Source organism: Thalassophryne amazonica, chromosome 7 (genome assembly GCF_902500255.1).
Source record: "Thalassophryne amazonica chromosome 7, fThaAma1.1, whole genome shotgun sequence".
NCBI classification, from domain to species: Eukaryota; Metazoa; Chordata; class Actinopteri; order Batrachoidiformes; family Batrachoididae; genus Thalassophryne; species Thalassophryne amazonica.
In genome coordinates this window covers 83,598,262-83,621,502 of record NC_047109.1, presented here as the reverse complement: position 1 = coordinate 83,621,502, position 23,241 = coordinate 83,598,262, and the positions used below count along the sequence as shown (strand labels likewise).

At 40.6% G+C, this 23,241-nt stretch overlaps 1 protein-coding gene across 1 annotated transcript in view; it reads right to left on the bottom strand.

The window, feature by feature from the left end:
* The window catches only part of epb41l4b (erythrocyte membrane protein band 4.1 like 4B), a 62,572-nt gene that overhangs the window by 10,839 nt on the left and 28,492 nt on the right, over positions 1-23,241 (bottom strand). Inside the window, 12 exon segments of the mRNA XM_034174856.1 lie at positions 3,809-3,912; positions 4,011-4,044; positions 4,304-4,334; positions 6,168-6,277; positions 7,399-7,568; positions 7,657-7,726; positions 9,459-9,547; positions 11,267-11,354; positions 11,956-12,076; positions 14,335-14,348; positions 15,875-15,913; positions 21,763-21,807. Coding sequence (XP_034030747.1) covers positions 3,809-3,912; positions 4,011-4,044; positions 4,304-4,334; positions 6,168-6,277; positions 7,399-7,568; positions 7,657-7,726; positions 9,459-9,547; positions 11,267-11,354; positions 11,956-12,076; positions 14,335-14,348; positions 15,875-15,913; positions 21,763-21,807 — 915 coding nt within the window.

Genomic DNA, 23,241 nt, shown 5'->3' with positions numbered 1-23,241 from the left:
CAAAGCAGCTTTTAACCCTAATCCAGCATTTGTAAAGGAGCGGGACATCTTTCACCTCACCACCAAATTAGTGACTGCTCATTTTGCCGTCAAACTTGTTTTAAGGCAGGAGGAAATGTGATTGTCAAGGCAATGAACACATTTTAAAGGGGTCATATTATGCATATTGTCTCTAAAACGTTTTCACAAGTCTCAAGCCCAAAATACATCCTTAACACTTAAAAGCTCCAGTTTCAGGTCTGTAATAACAAACGACCTGTTTTTGGGCGTGTCACTTTAAATCTCCTTTCTGAAGGAAGGGGGAGGGACAACATCATGTGTGCCGTCACCTGTTTAGTGGGTGTGTCTCAGAGGAAGCACATGTTCAAATATGAGAGATATCCCACTGAATAATTATGTACACATTTTGTTTTATTAATTAGGAGATATATAAAGTAGAAATTCTTACTTTTCATGTCATAAACATTACATGGTATAATGTTGGAACTTTGAGTTTTAAAGTGATGATTATGAAATAAACAGTCATAATTTAGAGTTTTAAGTCTTAATTATGATATAAAGTAAAAAAAAAGAATCTGACCTTCTAAATCATAATTATGAGATATAGAGCTAACACTTTTGACTTTCAAAGTAATACTGAAATAAAGAATTTGAACGCTGTAAAATCATAATTATTTGTTTCTAAGTCTTTCCGTTATGAGATGTAAAGTCATAATTTTTACTTAAGTCATAAATGTGGGATATGAAGCCATGATTAAGAGCTGCAAAATCATAATTCTGATTTAAAAACTCAATATATCAACTGTCCAAATCTTAATTAGACAAAGTAAAGTCATAATTTTGACTATACGCCATAAATGATAAAATCATAATTAAAAGCTGCAAAATCCTAATTATGATAAAAACCCACCATTTTCTAAGTCATAACTACAAGGACAAAATGTCAAAATTATGACTTTTTAAATTTGTAATTCTGACCCTTCAGCTTCTCCCTTGTTTCACTCAGGATTGCAGCAGCAGATGTGAGGTGGATCTGCATGCTGATTTGGTGCACGTTTTACACTGGATGCCCTTCCTGATGGAACGCCACATTACATGGAGAATGGGAAGGGGTGGCCTTAAACCAGGAACAATCCACACTGGAAACAAGCACACCAACCGATATGTTTTAATGCTGATGTAAATTTATAATTTTGACCTTCTCTAAAACATAAATATGGCATATAAAGTCAGAATTATCTGATATCAAGTCAAAATTGTGACTTTTTAAATTACAATTTTGATATGTGAACTTTTTAATTCTTAGTTAGATTAAGACAAAAATATATTGTATCATATAAAGTTATAATTTAGATTTTCTATGTCATATGTCATATTAAAATTTTGACCAGCTTAAAGTCACAGTTCAACTGAAGTATTTCCAGTTTCTGTGGGATTTTTTCCCCCCTATCATTACTGGTGCTTCCACACAACTTATTATGGACTTCCATGACATACAGTAGTGTCAGAATAATAGTAGTGCTATGTGAGTAAAAGATTAATCCAGGTTTTGAGTATATTTCTTATTGTTACATGGGAAACAAGGTACCAGTACATTCAGTAGAGTCTCACAAATCCAACAAGACCAAGCATTCATGATATGCACACTCTTAAGGCTATGAATTGGGCTATTAGTAAAAAAAAAAGTAGAAAAGGGGTGTTCACAATAATAGTAGCATTTGCTGTTGATGCTACAAACTCAAAACTATTATGTTCAAACTGCTTTTTTTAGCAATCCTGTGAATCACTAAACTAGTATTTAGTTGTATAACCACAGTTTTCATGATTTCTTCACATCTGCAAGGCATTAATTTGTTGGTTTGGAACCAAGATTTTGCCCATTTACTAGTTTGCTTGGGGTCATTGTCTTGTTAAAACACCCATTTCAAGGGCATGTCCTCTTCAGCATAAGGCAACATGACCCCTTCAAGTATTTTGACATATCCAAACTGACCCATGATATCTGGTATGTGATATATAGGTCCAACACCATAGTAGGAGAAACATGCCCATATCATGATGCTTGCACCACCATGCTTCATTGTCTTCACTGTGAACTGTGACTTGAATTCAGAGATTGGGGGTCGTCTCACAAACTGTCTGCGGCCCTTGGACCCAAAAAGAACAATTTTACTCTCAACAGTCCACAAAATATTCCAGTTGATGTGTTCTTTGGCAAATTGTAACCTCTTCTGCACGTCTTTTATTTAACAGAGGGACTTTGCGGGGGATTCTTGCAAATAAATTAGCTTCACACAGGCATCTTCTAACTGTCACAGCACTTACAGGTAACTCCAGACTGTCTTGATCATCCTGGAGCTGATCAATGGGTGAGCCTTTGCCATTCTGGTTATTCTTCTATCCATTTTGATGGTTGTTTTCCGTTTTCTTCCACGCGTCTCTGGTTTTTTTTGTCCATTTTAAAGCATTGGCGATCATTGTAGATGAACAGCCTATAATTTTTGCACCTGTGTATAGGTTTCCACTCTCCAGTCAACCTTTGTAATCAAACTACACTGTTCTTCTGAACAATGTCTTGAACGTCCCATTTTCCTCAGGCTTTCAAAGAGAAAAGCATGTTCAACAGGTGCTGGCTTCATCCTTAAATAGGGGACACCTGATTCATACCTGTTTGTTCCACAAAATTGACGAACTCACTGACTGAATGCCACACTACTATTATTGTGAACACCCCCTTTTCTACTTTTTTTTACTAATAGCCCAATTTCATAGCCTTAAGAGTGTGCATATCATGAATGCTTGGTCTTGTTGGATTTGTGAGAATCTACTGAATCTACTGGTACTTTGTTTCCCATGTAACAATAAGAAATATACTCAAAACCTGGATTAATCTTTTTAGTCACATAGCACTACTATTATTCTGAACACTACTGTACGTATGTTTTTTTTGGGGGGGGGGGGGGGGGTCTACAGACAAAGTCATAGAACTGTGGGACTTGGAGCATGCTCATCATATTTAACTGGAAAAAGTTGAATAAAAAAAAATAAGTACAATATGACCACTTTAAGGGATTAAAACACTAGCAGTGATTACAGGCAAATTTTCAGAAGCAAACCAAAGCACAGAGAGGTTGGTTTTGTCTTGAAGCTTTACGACTGTGCAAGAGTGGAACACATGGGGGGTGTGACACAGGGACCATGACTGTGATGGAGACGACAAAAATAAAAGATTGATGAAAAGATTGATGATGAAGGATGGAGGCACTGTTTCTTTCCCACTGAGGTCATCGACAGAGCTTCTCTTTTTTTGGGGGGGTGTTTCCACCAGTCTGTAAGTGTCAGTGTTACGATTCTGGGTTTTAGAACAAAGCCCAGGTCAGACAGACGTCAAAGTGCGGTCATGACCTTGTCCTTGTAAACCGTGCTGATGGATCTCGGGAGGTTGCTGCCGGTCCTCTCTGGCACAGGAACATGACTGGCCTCAGGACTTGCAGCCTCACCAAAAGGCCTGAATATAACAAGAAGATGAATGGTCACACAGACATGCATGTGCACACAATGCATGTAGACTGACCAGACAAACAGGCAAGCAGGGAGGAAGCGGACAGATGAGGTTTATGAGTGACATGATGGAAACATATCGACCATAAGGCGCAAAGAGCAACTCTAAAAATAGAAGTGTGCCCTGCAGCCAGCATGTGATCAAGAACCTCAAAGACAGATGGCACACGTGCCATCCAGACTCACGTCTGTGTGCACGTTTGACCCCTGCTGCCGGCCGCTGCGGTCAGCGTGCGTCTAGTCTTACCTGTGAGATGGCGTGTGCCCGCTGGGATGCAGGAACATAGGAGGTGTGAGAGCAGGGTGGGCCGGATGCCACGACTCATGACCAATAGGAATGTTGTGCTGATACTGAAGGGGAAGAGACAAGACATGGAAATGTTGCTGCCAAGGTGAAACCAGTATGTTTCCATGTGTGGAAATAAAGTGTGCTATCTGAATTCACTCACTCGATGTAGGCTGGGATCGGGGCTGGCATGAGAGCTGCAAAAGAATGGCAATTATAGAAAAGAGTGTTTTCTTAACAAGAAGGAATTTTTAGTCCTTTCCAGGTTGTTGCATAAGGATTATGGCATAAGGAGTGAGCCTAATTAATAGAATATCCTCAGACATGGTGTAATATGAGCATGCACAACTCTATCAAGTGAAACACATGATGCACACTTCAGTAAATGTGTTATGATGTAAAGTGCATGGATGTATTATTACATGTAATAGATTTAGTTGCTGTTTGATTATTTACCTGATATGTAGTGGCTTTGTCGAAGGAATGGCTGCGTGCACGCACACACACACACACACACACACACACACACACACACACACACACAAGTTAGAAATAGAGGTTTTCTCACAGAAGTCCGGCTTCTAAAATTCCTGCTGTGAAATACGGTGTTCCACAGAAGTCTTTCCTGGGCCCTCCAGTTTTCACTTTATAAGGTACCTTTAGGTCAAATCATGTGTAATTTTCAAAAAATGGTCACTGTCACAGTAAGGATCCTTTTAGAACAGATGATCACTTATGTTAAGAGACTAGACATTTTCTGATTATTAATAGAAACTATTAATGAAGCTTAAGGCTAGTGGCCGGCGATCACATGAGTATTTCTTCTGTTTTCCTTGTTGCTAAATGCTGACAAATTATACTGTATTTGTGGTCTTTTTGATGGCTGATTTTGTTTTTTCTCTCTGTTTGAGGTGCGGCTCCATCCAGAGATGGGAGTGGTGTCTCCTTTTGCAGGCCTCCCATCCTGTGCACCAGCATATAATTGTAATGTCAAGTGTGCCGGTAGCATGGCCCAAGCAGAGAGCCACCCCTTTGAATCTGGACTGCTTGAGGTTTCGTCCTCAAATCATCAGAGGGAGTTTTTCCTTACCACTGTCACCTACGTACTTGCTCTAGGGGTTGGTAAGGTTAGACCTTACTTGTGTGAAGTGCCTTGAGGCAACTTTGTTGTGATTTGAATGAATGATGAAATTATTAACACAATGGAACCAATCATTATCATGCATGGTTTTAATTTCTGCACACTGATTTGACCCGCTCCTTAACTGCATAAATCTTTTGAGAATTCTGTGATCTTACAGTATGACACAGTTGGTCTAATCTATTTACCCAACACTGTCTTTTGATGAACAAAAATTAATTATTTCATCCAAGAAACTGCAATACTAAAAGGAATTGTACTGTGTTAGTAGGCAAATTTTCTGCAGCTACATGAGCAGACTGTTTTATTATTTTTGCACTCATTAAATATTTTGTTAGTATGCTGTGGTGTGCTGAGCGATATCTATCTCATAGGGCGTGCTGATGCACAAGTGTAGCTATTCATGTGGCTATCTAATGTTGTAGTTAGTAGCAGCCAGTAAGTCTGCTTTGCAGGTGAAAAACGGGGTCAAGTCACTAAGTGCCTCCTTTCTAGCGTACAGGCTCTTTGTCAAGATTGTTGCAGTGACTTCCAGTTAATACAATAACTCGAGACCCTGCGGCTCCAGGATAAAGTACAGCAGATCTAGAAGGCTGGTCCTCGATCAACAGCCAGCACACATCCTGGAGATGGCAAACCTCTCAGTTACAGTTATAGTCAGTTACTTGAGGATCCCACTGGAACATCCAGTGACCGTAACCCTAATTCTATGGACTCTGGTGCTAAGTGGTGTAGTATTTTGAAGGCATGCGGTGACTGATCAGTGCTCCAGCAGACAAATGCATCTAGATAGAGAACCAGCCATCTCTGATATTTTCTCCATACAGTCAAGAAAAGTGGTGTTTGTTGTGTGACTGTGCACCACCTTCCTCACCCCAAACTACTCAAACACAGGCGTCAATCTGCAAATGATCACAAGTTGTACTGCATTTGATGTTGGTTGTGGTTGTGTGAGATAGAAGCCTGCATGGCAACAAAGATACTGTTGATGTCAGAATGCTAGAGCATTTGGAGGACTATAGTATGACTGGTGCGGTGGATAAAGCCGGATAATGGCTCAAACCTTTCTTTAACGAACTTTACAAAATCTGTCTTTAACACACAGAAGCACTCAAAACTCAACACAGGTAGCAGCTTTCTGTTAGTCACCAACATTCAGTATTTACTCATAAGACTCACCTTTGCCCAGTGATTGTGAGCGTGAGGGATAACGCTTGCTTGGCCTCCGTTCAAATGCACTGGCCCTCCTCATTCTGCCCCCATGAGTGGCCTGATACTCTGTTTTACCACTGAGATGCACAAAGAGACGAGAGGGAACAAAGAACAACAAGTCGTTACAAGCAGATAATAAAGCAAGATATAAAAGCGGACACACACACACACACACACAGCGTTTAACGTCTTTATATCAAAGACAAACTACTACAAGGTGGGCAGAGATTACAGACAAGCACATGACCTGCTCGGTATTCAGCAAGTGGCTGACAAACTACATGAAAACTGAACTACATCTGTTGGTAATTTTCCATAATCTATCCAGCATTCCCAAACCATCCAGCAGGTGGCAGACACATCTATGGGATATTACATAGACAAAACTAAGTGGATTTTTCCAGTGATGCCGCGCCTGCAGCATCAACCACACCGCAGATCTGCTTTGGGTCCTGAATGGCAACCATGGAGACAGACACCTGGTCCATCCCCACCTGCTAAAAGTTACAGTCATCCTGCCGCCATCAGGTGAGAAGTGGGCGCCACTTTGATTTCCTCTAGCTGCTGGGCTCCATTAAAGATGACCACAAATTATTATCATGTAATTGGTCCTATTAATTTGGTGAGTTACAAGATAATGACATTTATTGTTTATGAGTTATTGTCTATACAAGCTGGTTTGGGACGGGAAAACTAACTTGCCCACACGTCCACATTTTTGCTGCCTGAACCCTGGCCTACACTCTTACCAGTGCAGCCGACATCATTGTAGTTGCTTTTACAAAGAAAAGATAAATGATGTGGTGAATTGAGTCCATTGGAGTAAATGACACAGTTATTATGAACTGGACTGACTGTATCTTTGGTTATTTGCTGACACCAGCGTAACACAGATTTCACACCGCTTTGTTTTTGCATTTCCGACAAAGGGCACGCAGCGTCCTTCAGCTGTGAGAAATTGCTTTGACTACCTCAGATAATTGTCTGACAAGAAAATGAACAATATGAAAGGAATATCTATCACCATAGGAACAGGTCCATGTAACCATAGATACGAGTACTCTGTAACCATAGATACAAAAGCTCTGTTCTGTGTATCCCTCTATATATGGCTTTGCAGAACACAGTGAGCCAACTTTCATGTTCCAGCGTTCATACAGTTGCCACACTGAGTGATGATCAGCAGGTCTGAGTCTACCTGAATCTGAAGCGGGACCCGAGGCGGGTGAAGTCGCTGCGGCTGGCCTTGCCTGCAATGGGCTGGCGAAGACGGAAGAAGGCGTGGCTCTCCACGGCGCATTTCCATAGGTGTTTGCAGCTCTTGGCGCTCGCCAGCTGGAACACAAATGTGTGTTCCTGCTCCCGACCCTTCACAGTCACAGAGCAACAAAGTGCCGTTAGCGGCTTCACAGCCGTGCACCCCGAGCTGTAGTGCACACGCGACAAATACACAAACCTGATCATCATCTTCCACCACGACCAGCGTGAGCCTACTCTTTTTAAAGTCCAGCCGAGTGATTTTGGGCCTGAATAACACATACAAATACACAGACAGGAGTATCAGATGCTGAAAGGAACAGTTACGTGTGTGGCAGAGGTAGATTGGTGGCTAAAGTGGATGTACTGTGCAGAATCGCTTTTTTCCTTCATTCTGCAGTTTGATGCTGCTGGGCTTTCATGTTAAACATTCGGGTCGTGTCACAGAAGTGCATATCTGGACTCTTGTTTTCTCTGAGATGATGAGTGCAGTGTGTCTGACCTGCGTACAAGACACCGACAGGGTTGCAGAAAGACGGCCCCCTGTGGAATGTACTAGTACAGGAGTTGTGGGAACCAACAGCTCCTTTCCAATTAAAGCAACAGGCGGTTTCTGATTGTCCCGATAATTGGTTGTGATAAGAATTCACCGCCTCACTATCTGTGAGCATTTTTGGCTACAAGCGTTATCTGTTTGTAAGACACCTTGTGACGTTTAATAGCTTGTTGAAAAGTGTATCATATGACCCCCTTAATCGAGTGCTGTCCCACAGAGCAGTAGTTCAATTCCATGCATGACCACTTGACTTTGCTGGTTTGTGTTAAGCCAGAAATTCACTCTCAATATAACATATAAAGGACAAATTAATAATCATTCATTAATATTAAATTATTCTATGAGAAGAAAGTTCTAAGTCACAATAAACACATTTGTCCTACATCTGTGAAATTAACAGTGAAATCTTGTGAAATCACAACATAAAAAAACACTGCAAAAAGAAAAACAATGCAATGATGTTTAATTTACAGCAATAATGTGTAAAATGTGGAACAAAATGGAACTGTGAATTTAACAGTACAAAAATGTTAAAATAATCATATACAATTGTAGAATTTACAAATGTTTGTAGTTTAAACACAGACAAACCATAATACCAAAAACTGTACAATACAGTTAGATTTTACAGATAAGAATTTTCGTAAGTACAGTAAAATACTGATAATTAAGGGTTTGAAAAAGAGGTGATGTGTCCGTTTAAACTACATTCTGAGGATAATTTAGATAATTTAGATTTTATTTTCTAAATAGACAATGAAATTACAGTTTACACTGTAAAATTTACATATTTTATGTAAAACCATTTACATATTCACCATAATTTTTACAGAATTCTCCTGGTAACCACGGCTGCCAGAATTTTTCCGTTAAAAACAAGGGAATTTTTTTTTACAGTGTAAAAGTAATTTCATTCATAAGTTGAAAATTCAAAATGGTGCCTGAAATGGCAGACAAACATCCCATTTCCATTAAAATGCCCATAAAGTGCATCATAACTTCATCATTACAGAACACTCTATTTTGGTGCCCATTTTGGATGCCAGTTTTTATGTTTGGGAACATCCTGATTGCGTTTTGGGGTCATCGGAGAAACCTAAAACGTTAGTTTGTGTTTTTTTCCGGGGGTTTGTAAAAGGGGTGGTTCTAGAGTGACAGCAGCCTACTTTGTTGGAACTTCCTGGAATTAGTCACTAAGAGCAAATCGTCCACAAAAATCATTTCACAATTTGATCTGGAGTGAGACCACTTCTTATAGTCTGACCAAACACTGTCTTTTAGGACCAGACCGCACCAAAGTGAAAAGAGCAAACCAAGCAGGTTTGGACCAAACAGGCTCGAGCAAATGTTTACCATCAAGTGTCAAACATGTTTATGTGTACATAGCTATTTTGCTCAACATAACCTTTAATAGACGGAAGTAAAACTGCTTTTGACATATTTACCAAAAGAAGAGTCCGATTTTATTGGAGCCCTCAAACACCAAGATACCAGTGGGAGTGAGACCCAGCGCATATTCTCCACCATCTCTGCCCTGATAAGTCAACAAAACAACAGCGCAATTATCCTTCACTAAGCAATACTTTTAACGCAGTGACAATGACTGATATTTGCATTTGCCTAATACCAAAATAGGTCTACGATTGGTGGATTGTCTGTCACATGACATTGATTACACTGGTCAACACGTTTTTCAAGTTTTTCAACGGATTTTGGGTCATTTGGGGGCACTGAATCCAAATCTGGTGTTAGTTTTGCCAATCACATCACATTTTTGAGATATGAAAACATATTTCTCGTATCAAGCATTGAAGCAAAAGCTGCAGTCCCACACACCTCTTCAGCGCCATAAACGATATTACAGATCTTGGTCACATTTTGCTTCTTTTGAAGCTGCTTCTGTGCATGATTAGTGGCCAAACTCAAACAAACATGATGTGATAGAAGAAATCTGAGCTCAGATTCAGATTCAGCACCCCAAAGTTACCCTAAATCAGTTCTCAAAGTCCATGCAAGAAAACATTTTTTTTTTTGTTGACCTAGTGGTGCAGCTTAGCTAAAATTTCCATAACAATCTTTCAGTTTGTGATAAAAGCATGAAATGTGGCACACATATTCTAAATTAACTAATATTTATTTTCAGATATGGAGACATCTTGGAGCTGACCTCTAATGAGCTACAGGGGTCAATAAAGAATTACACAGGGGTCAAACTTTAACAATGCTCCAATCATATTGAAAAGTATACCACATTATTTATCTGATTACACAGCTTCCAAAAAGGTATAGTTTGGACTATCTATGACTGAATGTTCTGGAGTTATGGGGTAAAAACAGCAAATATGGTGACAAAGGTCAGTTTCAATTTGTACAGGGGTCAAACGTTAAAGTTGCTCCAATTTTGGTAAAAAAATTATGCAAATTATTGGTTTAGTTAATAGTATTTTAAAAAGGAATAGTTTGCACCATCTGTCACGCTTAGTTATGTTATGAGGTAACATATGTCATGTTATAGAATCCAATGGACATCAACCTTGTTTGACCTTTACTTTGGAGACCAAGCATTCAACATAGTCAAAACTATTCCATTTATTAATCCTATTCACTCAACCAATAATTTGCATCACTTTTTACCAAAACTGAAGTAACTTTAACTTTTCACCCCTGTACAAACTGAAACTGACCTTTGTCACCATTTTTGCTGTTTTTACCCCATAACTTCAGAACATTCAGTCATGGATAGGCCAAACTATACATTTTTGGAATCCTTATGATCACACAAATAGTGTGGTATAGGTTTCAAAATGATTGGAGAATTTTTATATTTTGACCCCAGTGTAATTCTTTATTGACCCTTGTAGCTCATTAGAGGTCAACTCCAAGATGTCTCCATATCTGAAAATAAACATGAGTTAATTTAGAATATGTGTGCCACATTTCATGCTTTTATCACAAACTGAACAATTGTTTTGGTTATCTGCTGCACTAACCAGTATTATTAGTCCCACTGTATAGAAACATATTCCATTGTATGGTTTACATACTTTTTTGTGCAATTGTGGTTACATTTATGGTTAATTTTGGTTCTATACATTTCACTCCATTGAATTTTCATTCCACTACGTTTTTTTTTTTTTTTTTTAGTAAAAACGCATACATGATACAAGGAAGCTATTTAGGTGTCATACAAAACAAATAATGAATGTTTTCCATTCATACAATGGAAAGAATATTTTAAATAAAATACACTCACCTTAACAAAGTGCATGTCCACTCCGTAAAGCTCCAGCCACTTACATTTGTTGAGGAAGGAAATTTCTGCTTGGGATGGACTCTTCCCCCTTAGAACACAAAATCAAATTTCACAGCACAAATATCGCTTACAGATCTCTCTGTGACGCCTGCTGATTACCTACACTGTACCGAGATGAAATACTCCAGTAACCTCCTGCCTGTGTGCGCGTGTGTGTGTGTGTGAGAGAGAGAGGCTAGTTTAGCACAGGCCCATCCACATACGTCTCAGCCTGCTCAGGGAATGTGCATGTGGATGCATTCTAATCCGAAATAGGAGCAATCAAATGATGACGGGGTTAAATACTGCCCAGAATCAATCAAGACCCTCCACAGATTAATCTCTTAATCTTTTTCCCCAGAGGAGAGGCAGCAATGCCGACACAAAGCAAGAGAGAAAACGCAGGGGTGGAGGAAGCTGGACAATCTCCTAAGTGGCATTGAAAGACAGTGACTGAATGATTTGTGTTCCCACTTAGTGTCAGTATGAATCAGCTAAGGTCAAATCCCTGCATCCGGATCCTCCAATACATTATTTCAACACCCAAACACACAAGAAGCACAAGAAGCAATACAACAGCTAATGATTGTGAGCAAACATTACAGAGCCCAGCAGTGCTCCTTGATAAATCAATGACTTTTTAATCTCACCTGAATTCCAGCCACTTGCTAAAGATGTCAGCCTCCATAGTCTCAGTCTGTTTGGGAGTGAAACGGAACTCCGACACCAGAACTGGAGAGTGCTCCAAGGGATCGCAGTCTCCCAGCTCACCTGAACGCAGACAAATGTACAAACCAGGACAGAAGAAGATGGAGCTGCTGCAAATAATGAAGTCCAAACATTCACAAGTAGACATTTAGCTCAGAGAACGACAAGCTTCCTGCATCTTTACAATCGATGCGTCATAACTTGGGTCAGTCCACATGAAATCACCCGAGTACTGCCAAGGGGGCCATTTCTGACTGGCTTGACATTTTCAGTAAAATATGTTATAATTACCAGGAAACACCATATGAAATTTCACCTTTATATCTTCCTTAGTTTTGGAGATATTTAGGATCCAAGTTGAATGAGTCATTAATTTTGAACTATTCCTGTTAGATTGATGCCCTGTCATAGACTGGCATCCTGTCCAGGGTGTACCCTGCCTCACACCCTATGACTGCTGGAATAGGCTCCAGCCCCCCGGCGACCCTTAATTGGAGTAAACGGGTATAAAAAATGGATGGATGGATGTTAGGTTGTTGAACTTTACAGGAATCCTTCCATCCATACAAGATGTCTTGTATGGATGGAAGATCCACGGTTGTCAGTTTGTAGCTTCCCGAAAATGTGCCTTGGTTCAATTTTGGCCCTCTGTATCACCACACTGAAGCAATTCTGATCTTTCAAATTTTGCTATTTATTTCTGATGTTAGAGTATAATAAAAGAAATGAAATTATCTGATTTATCAGGCATTAAAAATGAAAATATATACTCATACATCTATATCCAATCCATATTGCGCATGGATGACAAGGTCTGCCATAAAAACAATTATACCACTGGAAAGAGCATGTTTTCATTAATATAAGATGATGAGCAGTCAGGAACATGTTCAGAAATCTGGGGATATGAAGTGGATTTACCCCATAAAAAGGTTTGTTTTATGCAATCAATTAAAAATTTTGTACAATCAATTTTCTTTCATTCTTTATTTTTTTTTAATTTCCTTAAAACTCAAAATGGAAAAAGTCAATATGCTGTAATTTAAATACAAATACAAACATAAAATAAAGCCGTTTATATATTAAGCATTTAGCTTAGCAACTGGAGAAGGCCAAGAAAACGGCCACGTTTTAGCTGGCTGCAGCAGATAGTTGCTACTTTCAGGAGGTAGGGGTGGACCAGTGAGCCTGATGGCATGGTTGCCATCCAGAGCCAAGGCCATTTCCATGGTGTGATGATGCGGTGATGCACGGCACCAGCACAGACCTAACCTGACCTGAATAATCACTTCTACACACAGATCTGCATCGTCTCCGTCCACCCAGCAGTAAATGGGTGAAGTGACCCATGTCAGACTGATCCCGTCCAGGCTGAGACGTAGCGTCTCACCTGCATCATGTTTCGGAATCTTGGGATAATCTCCGACACCAACAGGCCTCAGGGCCTATATGGGACTTACTTCATCCCCTGACTTTTGCTTTGTTTTCAGTCACATTTTCACGAAGCTATTAAGAGTATTCTGTTGTCTTTGTGGTCTACATTTTGCCACAGTGACTCATCACATATGAGGTCTCTTAGATAATAAACCAACCCTTTTATTTTTTTTTAACTATGTGGATTTGAATGACGTGCGATTACACCAATCATGCTTGAACCCTCGTGCGCATGCGTGAGTTTTTTCACGCGTCGGTGACGTCATTTCCCTGTGAGCAGGCCTTGAGTGAGATGTGGTCCCGCCCTCTCAGCTGAATTCCTTTGTTTCACACGCTGCTCGAGACGGCGCGCGTTGCTTTATCAACATTTTTTCTGGACCTGTGAGGAATATCCGAGTGGACACTATTTGAGAAATTAAGCTGGTTTTCGGTGAAAAGTTTTAACGGCTGATGAGAGATTATGGGGTGTTTCTGTTGATGTAAGGACTTCCCATAGAGCAGGACGTCGTGCAGCAATTCCAGGCGCCGTCGTCGGCCTTTTCGACCTGAAAACATTCTAATTTAAGGCTTAATTCACCCAGGACGTCGTGAGAGAACAGAGAAGATTCAGAAGAGGCCGGCATGAGGACTTTATGCGGACATTCCACTGTTTAAGGACATTTTTTAATGAAAGACGTGCGCACGACGTGTGTGCGCCGCGACAGGAAAAACACCTCCGTGTTGAAAACCATTTGTAAAATTCAGGCGGCTTTTGATGGCTTTCAACAAGTGAGTAACTGAGAAATTGTTTAACAGCTTGGGCATGTTCCAACTTGCCCGTTAAGGTTTCCAACGGAGGTGTTTTTCCTGTCGCGACCCCCGCGGTCAGGTCCGGCCCGACATGCGACTCTGCCCGCACGTTCTTTCATTACAAAATGTCCGTTAACAATGGAATGTCCGAATAAACTCCTCATGCCGACTTCTTCTGAAGGTTCTCTGTTCTCTGACGACTTCCTGGATCAACAGAGCCTGAAATGTGGAAGTTTTCAACTTGAAACGGTGAGACGCTGCTGCCTCGAAGCGCAGATCGCCATCAGGTGCCGTGGGCCGTCCTTACGGCGACACTACCAGACCAAAATCTCTCATCACCCGTTAAAATTTTTACCGAAAACCAGCTGAATTTATCGAATGGTGTCCACTCAGTTGTGCCTTACAGCTTTGAAAAAATTTTGATCAAACAAGCACAGCAGTCTCTGAGCCATTCCTAAACAATGAAAAAATCGACGAGAGGGTGGGCGACTCCTCACTCAAAGACTGCCACAGGCGAATGACGTAACCGACAGGTGTGAAAAAACTCTCGCATGCCCACGAGGGTTCAAGCATGTCTGATGTAATCACACGTGATTCAAATCCATATGGTTTTTGAAAAAAATAATAAGGTCGGATACTTTCTAATAGACCTGTATTCTAATATCAATAATTGCATCATTGAAAAGCCAACTGGTTGTAAAAGTGTTGATTAGCTGTGTTGTACAAAATGGGGCATTATGCAAGGTATTATTTTGTGTTCTACCTTTATATTTAAATACTTGGTTTTGGGGGTTTGACATTAAAATGCAGAAGTTTAAAAATGATTTCATGAAGATTTTTTTTAGCAACACACTACAATACAATTGCACCATTAAGCAATAAAAGTATGAAAGCGCTAAGGCGGTGAATACTTTTTACAGGCCTCATTCCTTATTTTCATTATCTCATCGAAGCTTTACTGCCATTGTGTGTTCATACACTTGTAATCATTAACAGTTTTCACTACTTTTCCATGTTTGGCGACTTAAGGACACGTTCACATCTGGGATTTGAAATGTGCTTATAGAAGGGAAAGTGGTTTAATGCAACAAAACAGAAAATTCAAAACGAGTGGCTGTTTATTCTCAGACAGTGAATGCGACACTTTTAAGGAGACCAACCCGAGGAAAAGGTTGAAATAATCACCTCCTCATAACTGTAAAATTTACTTTGGGAAAAGTCAACACATTGTTTGACTCAAGCAAGGTTTCAAATCTAAAAGAAGTCACATTCAGCTTAAAAGGCAGAATTTGAACCAAATATAACTGGGAGTAATTGGCAGCATACAGTGTTTAATAAATATGCTTAAATGTGCAAAATGAATTTTACTGGCAAAAAATCTCTGAACTACAACCACATTCATTAGAGTGTATTGTGCAGTTCCAATAATACAAAACTACATATTTATCCATCTCTGTTCCAGTTTAGGTGGAATTTTAATGACAAGATTCCATGAAACTCAGTTGATTGTTTTTGGATAACCTGCCAACAGTACAATAAAGATATGTGGAAGATAACATGTAACACCTCCCCCCCCCCAGCCTCCATTTAGGTAATACATGTGTTTATACTACTCAGACTTACTTTGTAAACCAATACGCGCCCAGCTCCACAGAGACGTCGTACGGACACTTCAGCCTGATAAGACAAAAACAGCAACCATCAGCAGCTCATCACTGATGTGTGTAGAGGAAGTGTGTGTGAATGTTGTGCACTATGAGCGCGCGCACGTCAAGGAGGACAGGAGCAACCGTTTTCCTAAAATAAGCAGCCCTCCGCTGTTCCTGATCTTCGGCTTTATAATAGCTCGGCTCAGGGGATCCGTGGCCCAGATAGAGGGTGAAGACAGCTAAGGTACTGTGTACGTTCGTGCACACTCGTGTTTGTGTGCACGGACATCCCCCAGATTCTGGGGCAGGTAACCCGAGTTTGCACTCTCACAGGTGAACGCCCATCCTGAAAACTGAACGCAACATATGACGACATCTCATGTCCTTTCACGCTCACATTCACAGTTTGCAAATGTTTTCGATTTTATTTGTCGTAACTCGTTGACTTGTTACACCTGCGCGTGGGTGTACTGTTTTCTGACCTCAATGTGTGTGTGAACAACATTTCTCACAACATTTGATCCAATTTGACCCAACTTGGTAGAATGATTTAATGTCAGCTAAGGACAAAGTGATATTAATTTTGTGAAAAATCAGTGTAGAGACATCCTCACAGGCCCAACAGCTCCAACATTTTTTTTTGCAGGGTCTCCTTTTTTGTAGGAGCCTCTCCAACTTTGCCTTCTACACTTCTACTGGAAATTCTTTAAAATATTGTAATTTATACAAAACTACAACTTCTTATGAACAAAACAAAATAAATAAAGTGACAAGTCACCTTTACAGTGGATTATTAAAAGTGACACGTTTCACAAAACATTTTTGCAGACTTGTTCTTGTTGTGCTAGCAGTGTTCAAATATGATCATCAGATAGTTTCCAGGCCAAAAACTACCAAACGCACACAAAATTAGATAACTATAAAAATATTAGTTACAAATATATAGATATTATATGTGCATAATATTTAACCCCTTCTAAGCCTGTATATCCCATCGATGGACATTTCACTTTTTATTTGTGAGATACTGACAAGCCAAAATGAGGCAGGTGATAGGGGGTTAACTAAATAGTATACAAATAATGAATGTTTATGAGTTCAATGGTACGAATATTTCATGAGGTGAAAGCTGGAACATACTATTCAATGAGGCAAAACCAAGTTGAATGGTATATTCCAGCTTTCACCAAATTAAATATTAGTTCCATTGAAAGAATGTAAAAACATTCATTATTTGTTTTATATAACAGCTAAAATAGATCCTTGTCATTTGATATTTTATTAATTCATAAACAACAGAAAAGGGACTTACATTTTAGTGTTCCACTGCTGCTAAAGTCCAAATTGTGACGTGTAGTCCAGTGATGCTGTGCACTGACTTCGGACTTCCATTAAAACAAAAAAGACTTTGTGTAGTTCCTCAGTCCAGCCAAAAATCATGTCAGCTTTTCATCTGAACAGTTCTTCATGCGCCCAGGCGGCTTACAGCGGAGTGGATTGGGTGTGTGTGTGTGTTACAAGAATTAGCAGTGTCAGTTAGCTCAATCAAATCGTCTCGGTAGAGTTGTTGACCGCTGCGTGCTTGTACACACACACGCAACCGGGTCAGCACTTGTGCGTGCGTGTACTACCTAAAATAAGACTGTGTAGTAGTAATTAGTCCAGCTTTTCATTCCAACTTCTTGCCTCCAGACAGCACAGTGGATTTGTTTGTGTGTGCGTGCGCGTTTTGTGTGTGTGTTTGTGCACGTATGTTTGTGTGTGTGCTCGTGCGTGCATGAGCACGTGCGTAAATGTGCGAGCGCGAGCACGTGTGCGCGCATGCATGTGTGCGTGCACGTGTGCAGAGTGCAATGGTACCAAACGTATGGAACCAAATTTGCACTCTAAATGCAATGCAACACAAATGGGATGAATTAATCCATGTCATTTGACATACAAAGCACCAATCAAATGACAAGGATCCACTCAGCCGTTATATAAAAATAAATATTTCAACTGTCCCAGTTGCTTCGTATATCATGCAGCTGAAGCATACACAAAAAGGATACAGCAACAAACTGTGCCTCATTCATGTTAAAGGCCCTGAAAGTCCAAAACGTCTATAGTTACACATGCAGAAACTCACCTGCTCTGATCAAAATTCAGACCCGAAAAGCTCATTTTGGCTCAGGTGACACATATAACAGAATATACAAATGATTGTTTTTTTTAACCCCACTAAGAGCTGTTGCAGGTCACACATATTCTGTTCTATTCTAATATGTGTGACCTGCAAAAGCTTGGAACACAGTTTATAATGGACCCCTTTAAATTGCTGGGTTTATCCTCTTTAAATGGGTTTTAAAACCAGATTTTTGAGCCATTAATTATTATACAGAAAACAAATGCACACAAACGTGATGAGATGTGAACATCTTAATGCTAACGCTAACATTGAAAATGCCATAGACACGCTAATGCGTTAGCATCGGTCCCGTTTTTAAGTTATAAAATACATCTATCAACTGTTTCAGAAGACAATAACAGGTCGGTTTAACATAAAATGGGTAAATATTACTCCCACACGTGCTCTTTAGAGTTTTAGTGGCAAAATTAAACAAAGAACCAACGAATCAGCAGATCGAAGCACTTCTTCATTGGTTCAAGGTTTAAAACAAAGCCACGCTGCAGAAATGGTTGATTACAGACCCGCTGCAGGGTCTGTAATCAATGTAGAGAAATGATCATTTTCCTGACAAACACCCCCAAAAACAACGGCCACTCTGAATGACCGATAAGGGAATTGTTAAGAAAAAAGGCTATTGATGTCGATGCATCGAATAATTTCTTAACGATACCCGAAAAGAACTGGTTCCCGATACAGAACCCTACTCATGATTATCAATATCCTAAAAGTCTATTTTTTAGAGTCTGACATTTTATTAAATGACTGCTTAATTAATTGGTCAACATAAAATATTCAACACATCACAAAATTAAATAGTAGTTACCATCTTTAATTGTTACTGAACAATTGTGATAGGCATTTAATAATAATAATTTAATAATTTTAATAATTTTTCTATAGCGCCAACTCACGACACAACATAATACCAAAAACAGAAAAAATTGGATAAAAAATTAAAAAAATTAAAAAGACAAAACATAAAAGAGCACAAGAATAAAAACACATAATAACACAACAAAACTAATGACAAAACAAGAAAAACAATGGGTTTTCAGTCTCGATTTAAGAGTCTCCACATTAAATGACTGCCGTATATGTTCCGGGAGATCATTCCACAGAGCTGGGGCACGGTAGGAGAAAGCTCTGTGATTAGCAGACTTTTTATTCACTCTAGGAACACACAAAGGTACATAGGGCTTGACCAGGTCAGCCAGACAGAGAGGTGAAAGTCCATGAACAATTTTAAAAGCCAAAAACAGAACCTTAAAATCTGATCTTGCAGCGACAGGAAGCCAGTGAAGGGATGCCAAAATGGGCATAATATGGTCAAACTTTCTGCCTCGAGTCAAAAGTCTGGCAGCAGCATTTTGAACCAGCTGAAGACCCCTAATGTTGGACTGTGGCAAACCAAAAAACAGATCATTACAATAGTCCAGTCTTGAAGAAGCAAATGCATGTATCAAAGTCTTAGCATCAGCCATAGACAGGATGGGACGAATCTTTGCTATATTTTGCAAATGGAAGAAAGCAGTCCTCGTAATGTCTCTAATGTGGAGGTCAAAAGACAACATAGGATCAAAAATTACCCCAAGATTCCTCACTCTGTCCATATGATGTACAGCACACGAATCCAAGCTAAGCACCAGCTGGTCAAATTGATGCCGATGCCTCGCTGGACCAAGAACAATCATTTCAGTCTTATCAGAGTTAAAAGTAGGATGTTACGAGACATCCAACTTCTCACTGATGCAAGGCAATTTTCTAAAGATTTTATGTGAGTGAAATTATCAGCAGTTATCAGCATGTACAGTTGAGTATCATCAGCATAGCAATGAAAGGTAATCCCAAAACATTGCAGTATATTCTCAAGGGGTGCTACATAAAGGGAAAAAAGCAGGGGGCATAAATGGATCCCTGCGGAAACCCAAACTTCACGTCCCTAAGGGCCCTTTCCCACTGGCATTTTGGAGGATTTGCGGATGGAATGTGCACAAAAGTGGCCCACATCCGCCAAACAACCGCAATAACCGTGTAACATTCCTGTATGAGTCGGCCGCCATCCGAACACGTCCGTGATCATCCGCAGAGGCACGCATGTCCGCAGCCAGGATTTTTGAGCGGCTCAAAAATCCTGCTGCGGATGAGATCTGCATCACTGCCTGAACACATACTGAAGACATATGCAGGACATACACAACCAACGCGCCGCATATCCCCTGTCATCCGCTGATATCTGCAACCGAAGGGTTGGCGCGGCTTGGCGGCAGACCGGGACCGCGTGCAAAACAGATATGATGCGTGCCCAGCACGGCCACATCACGGTCGCAAATGGTATGACGCGCATGCAGACAGAGTGGGCACGGATGAAGCGAGTGCATCACAGCCACTGTGCCCCTCATGGGGGCGCCTCCGCGGTCACCTTCACTTCTGTTCCCTGTTATATCCGCTTTTCTTCCTCATGTATTCGCTGATCCACCCCGGTACATTTGTCATTTCCGCCCACCTTTGTTGCGGACGCTCAGCTTTTGTCTCCTCATTTCATGCGCAAATCCTCCTAAACGCCAGTGGGACAGGGCCCTAAGATATGGCGTCAACCACGCAAGGGCAGATCCAGTAATCCCAAAATGATTCTCCAGCCTCTCAAGTAAAATGTGATGATTCACAGTATCAACCGCTGCACTAAGATCCAACAGTACCAAAACCATAGTGGTGTCCAAGTCCATTGCTCGCAGAAGGTCATTCACTCCTTTAGTGAGAGCTGTCTCTGTGGAGTGATATTTTATAAAAGCAGACTGCAATCGATCAAAAAGATTATTCTCACTAAGGTAGTCTACGAGCTGCTACAAAACCACTTTTTCCAGAATTGTAGAACAAAATGATAGATTTGATATCGGCCTATAATTTTTCAATACACTAGGGTCGAGATTGGGTTTCTTAAGTAATGCTTTAATCGCTGCAGACTTGAAACATTTAGGAACCGATCCCGAAATTAGCGAGAGATTTATCATTTCCAGCACATTCGGCCCAAGAATGGGCCATAGATCCTTAAACAATTTTGTTGGTATGGGATAATTATTTTTTCTCTTTATAATAATGGTAAATAAATGGACTGCATTTATATAGCGCTTTTCCATCTGCATCAGACGCTCAAAGTGCTTTACAAATAATGCCTCACATTCACCCCGATGTGAGCGCGCTGCCATACAAGGTGCCCACTACACACCTTGCCCAAGGGCCCTTAGTGATTTTCCGGTCAGGCTGGGATTTGAACCGAGGATCCTCTGGTCTCAAGACCAATGCTTTAACAACTTGACCATCACCTCCCCTAATAATAATAATAAGAAGAAGAATTTGTATTTTTAAACTGTCTCTGACATTATATAGACTGAATGCTTAATTGGTAATCATAAAAATATTCAACAGATTATATAAATAATAAGCCCTGTGACTGACTGGCATCCTGTCCAGGGTGTACCCCCACCTCATGCCCCATGACTGCGGGGATAGGCTCCAGCTCCCCGTGACCCTTAACTGGAGTAAGCGGGAATAGAAAAGGGAGAGATGGATGCAAATAATAAATATGATAAATAGGTTCAGGGTAAAAAAAAGAAAAAGGAGCCATGCACATTGCTGTGTTAGTGTGTCTCTAAATGTAATATGTGTGTGTGAATATGTTCAGTATCTGTGATTCGTTGACAGACACTTACTTGCCAGACAGAATGTCTTGTCGAAGCTGCAACACAAACAAATACCTGTTGAGATTAAAAAAAGAAAAAAGTGAGAACTGCAAAAACACCGTAACTCAACTAACGTATCACACATCGGCTGTCATCTCCCGCATACAGTTTACGAGGTCTGTCCATAAAGTATAGGTCCTTTTTATTTTTTTCAAAAACTATATGGATTTCATTCATATGTTTTTACGTCAGACATGCTTGAACCCTCGTGCGCATGCGTGAGTTTTTCCACGCCTGTCGGTGACGTCATTCGCCTGTGAGCACTCCTTGTGGGAGGAGTCGTCCAGCCCCTCGTCGGAATTCCTTTGGCTGAGAAGTTGCTGAGAGACTGGTGCTTTGTTTGATCAAAATTTTTTCTAAACCTGTGAGACACATCGAGGTGGACACGGTTCAAAAAATTAAGCTGGTTTTCGGTTAAGGACTTCCCACGGAGCGAGACGTCGCGCAGCGCTCTCAGGTGCCGTCGTCAGCCTGTTTCAAGCTGAAAACCTCCACATTTCAGGCTCTATTGATCCAGGACGTCGTGAGAGAACAGAGAAGTTTCAGAAGAAGTCGGTTTCAGCATTTTATCCGGATATTCCACTGTTAAAGGAGATTTTTTTAATGAAAGACGTGCGGGCGGATTGCAGCGTCGGCTCACAGCCGCCGCGACGCTCCGCCACAGGAAAAACACCTCTGTTGGAAGCCTTAAGGACAAGTTGGAACATGTCCAGCTGTTAAACAATTTCTCATATACTCACTCCACTGAAAGCCATCAAAAGCCGCCTGGATTTTACAAATGGTTATCAACACAGAGGTGTTTTTCCTGTGCCCCAGCACCGCGCCGGCTGCGTCCCGACGCGCGGACCCGTCCGCACGTCTTTCATTAAAAAAATCTCCTTTAACAGTGGAATATCCGGATAAAATGCTGAAACCGACTTCTTCTGAAACTTCTCTGTTCTCTCACAACATCCTGAATCAATAGAGCCTGAAATGTGGAGGTTTTCAGCTTGAAACAGGCTGACGACGGCGCCTGGGAGCGCTGAGCGACGTCTCGCACCGTGGGAAGTCCTTAAAGCGACAGTATCACCTCAAAATCTCTCATCAGCCGTTAAAATTTTCACCGAAAACCAGCTTAATTTTTCGAACCGTGTCCACTTCGATGTGTCTCACAGGTTTAGAAAAAATTTTGATCAAACAAAACGCCAGTCTCTCAGCAACTTCTCAGACAAAGGAATTCCGACGAGGGGCTGGACGACTCCTCCCACAAGGAGTGCTCACAGGCGAATGACGTCACCGACAGGCGTGGAAAAACTCACGCATGCGCACGAGGGTTCAAGCATGTCTGACGTAAAAACATATGAATGAAATCCATATAGTTTTTGAAAAAAATAAAAAGGACCTATACTTTATGGACAGACCTCGTATTTGAACAAATCTCTGTCCATTTGGCCTTGATTTCAATCTGCC